We start from the raw sequence: 2,418 nt of genomic DNA, 5'->3' as shown, positions 1-2,418 counted from the left end.
CGGACTGCGAGGCCGTGGGGGGGCCCAGGCGGGCCGCCTCCGCCATGTTGCACCCTCCCACAGCCGCCCCTGCTTGGCGGCTCCCACAGCCGGCGCGCGCCTCACCTTCTCGCAGAGGCTCTTGACCTGGGATTCGGACAGCTGCTTGCACTCGTTCAGCTGCTCGATCCACTGGTCCAGCTCCTTGGTGAACACCTTCTCGTCCATGATGCCACCCGCCCGAACCGGCTGCCCCTCCGCGCTGCTCCCGCGCCGCCGCCCGCACACGGGCCACACGCACACGCCGCCGCCGCTTCCCGGGGTACTACTTTAGCTACTGGCGGTCACTTCGGCGTCAGCGCTGGCCAGCCGGGAGTCTCCGCCGCAGTGCTCGGCCACCGGCCGCTGTGCCTCCTCCTGCTCCTCCTCCTCCACCTCCTCCGCTGCCTCTAGCTCCGGAGCTGAGCTCTCTGTAATGGCGGCTGCCCGGCGTGGTGACGTCACGGCCGGCGTCAGGAGACGGCAGGGTGCGGAGGGAAAAGAGCGCCGGGCACGAGCTGCGCAACTGCAGGCTAGATCCTGGTCGACCGCAAGAACCTCGTTGGGGGAGGGGACGACACCCAACGCGCAGGCGCATCCTAGTCGGCTAGTAACGCGGGCCCCTTCGCTTTTAGGGCGTGGCCTCTTGAAGGGGGAGGGGAGGGCGGATTTTTTTTTTTTTTTTAAAAGAGAGACTGCGCAAGCGCAGTGCTGGCAACTGTGAACGCGGATTATGCTTGAGCACGACGCCCAGAGAGACTGGGGCGCGGGCGCGGGCGCGGTCCTGGTTGGAGAGGGCCTTGTTACACGCTTGACATTTTCCCCTTGGGGAGACCGGGCTGGTAAACCGGCTCCGTTCTTCACCTGGTGGTTGGCAACCAGACCAGGCAAAGGCGAATGCGACCCTGCTGGAATAACGCCGAAGTTGCGTGAGATGCCGGCACGTGTGGGGGCCGGGACCGGCCGCCAGCTGGCAACCTTGAATGGAGGGACCACCCCGCCCCTGGGCGCGATCCATCCCTATTAATTAGGTCACGCGTAGGCGTGTACTTCCTTGAAGAAGGTGTACCTCCCGGGGCAAGTGCCGCCCGGCCACCTGACCTTGGGGCTCACACCTGTCCCTGTGCCTGTAGATCTTGGGCGTGGTGGCGGGGGCCGAGGCGTGGGGCTTCTCGAGCGCACTCCCCCGTTTGCATAGCCCTTCTTCGCCGGCCCCGGGGTGGCGAGGGGAGCAGCCCCAGCCGCTACCGGCCGTGACCTCTTTTCTGGAGGGACGCACTGGTCCTGGAGGCGTCTCAGGGGTGATAGAAGCGGCTATGATTGGCACTTTAAACAAAATTCAATGTCCTAGAATGGGACTTGAGTCTTAAAATAGATAAGGAGCCCTAGTGGGTGGCAACTTGGGCTGCTAACCACAGAGTCAGTAGTGGATCGAAACCACCAGCAACTTCAATGCAGAAAGATTAGACTGGATGCTCCGGAAAGTTAGTCTCCCTGCCCTCTAGGGCTTTCATGAGGCCCCATTGAGTTGATTGCAGTGAGTAGAATCGGATTTCATCTGGTTGTGAATCTCTTCCAAACACTTTGTCCCTGAATTCACTGAACGATTTGGCTCCCTAGAGTGCTCTGTGCCAGATATCGTGCCTGAGGGACATAGGGGATCATTCAACAGGCAAAGTAGCCTGCCTTAGTGGTGTCCTACATTCTTCCAGTAATACTAGCTTAAGATGGTTTGGGGACAGGCAGAAGAGGGAGTATGATCTTCTACAATCTGAGATGTAAAAGCTTTTCAGAGGACATTCAACCATAAAGGATAGGGCAATAGCTAAACTTGGTCTCCTGTCTTCCAGACCCATGTCCCCAATCGCAGTGGACCTTGCTGAGCTTGGAGGAAGTACTCACTCTGTACTCACAGGGTCCTGGTCCAGGCCGAAGAAAGCCCAGAAGGAACCTATCAGCCAATGCCAGGACTGAGAATCCTCCTGCATCCAAGACAACCTGTTTAGCCAGGCCAACTCGCTTGGTCTTCCCAGGCTGAGATTGCAATTCCCTCCCCCTTCTACCTCCCTCCAGCGTGCCTGGAAGAAAGCCCCTCAGATCTGCTCCCCAGAAGGCTTCTCAGACCCTGCATTTTTGAGACTGGGGAAGAACTCTTTCAGTGTTAACTCTGACCCGGTTTTGCAGATAGCATCCCCAAATAATAGAGTGTGTTAAGATTATGTGGGATGATTATAAAGCCATGCCCGATGCTGTCTCAGCGTATTCTTTACCCCTGCCTTGTACCTGGGGGAGAACTGGCCCTGTCTGCCGCCCTTCCAGTTTATCATTTAAAAGATAAATGGCAAAATGCCAAGTATATGAAGCTTCAGAAGAGGGTTTCATGCGACCCAAATTCAGTCA

General features: G+C 58.1%; 1 protein-coding gene across 1 annotated transcript in view; it reads right to left on the bottom strand.

Annotated features, from left to right (window-relative positions):
* PPP2CA (protein phosphatase 2 catalytic subunit alpha) overlaps nt 1-433 on the bottom strand; it is a 28,983-nt gene extending 28,550 nt beyond the window's left edge. The window contains exon 1 of the mRNA XM_004696615.2: nt 106-433. Within this exon, the coding sequence (XP_004696672.1) occupies nt 106-207 (102 nt within the window). The 5' untranslated portion in view covers nt 208-433. The remainder of the gene's footprint in view (nt 1-105) is intronic.
* Nucleotides 434-2,418: the final 1,985 nt, after the last annotated feature.

Source organism: Echinops telfairi, unplaced genomic scaffold (genome assembly GCF_000313985.2).
Source record: "Echinops telfairi isolate 266 unplaced genomic scaffold, ASM31398v2 ScPeMD7_7469;HRSCAF=8507_1, whole genome shotgun sequence".
NCBI classification, from domain to species: domain Eukaryota; kingdom Metazoa; phylum Chordata; class Mammalia; order Afrosoricida; family Tenrecidae; genus Echinops; species Echinops telfairi.
Note: the sequence above shows the minus strand (reverse complement) of the source record. Positions and strands in the feature narration are given on the sequence as shown.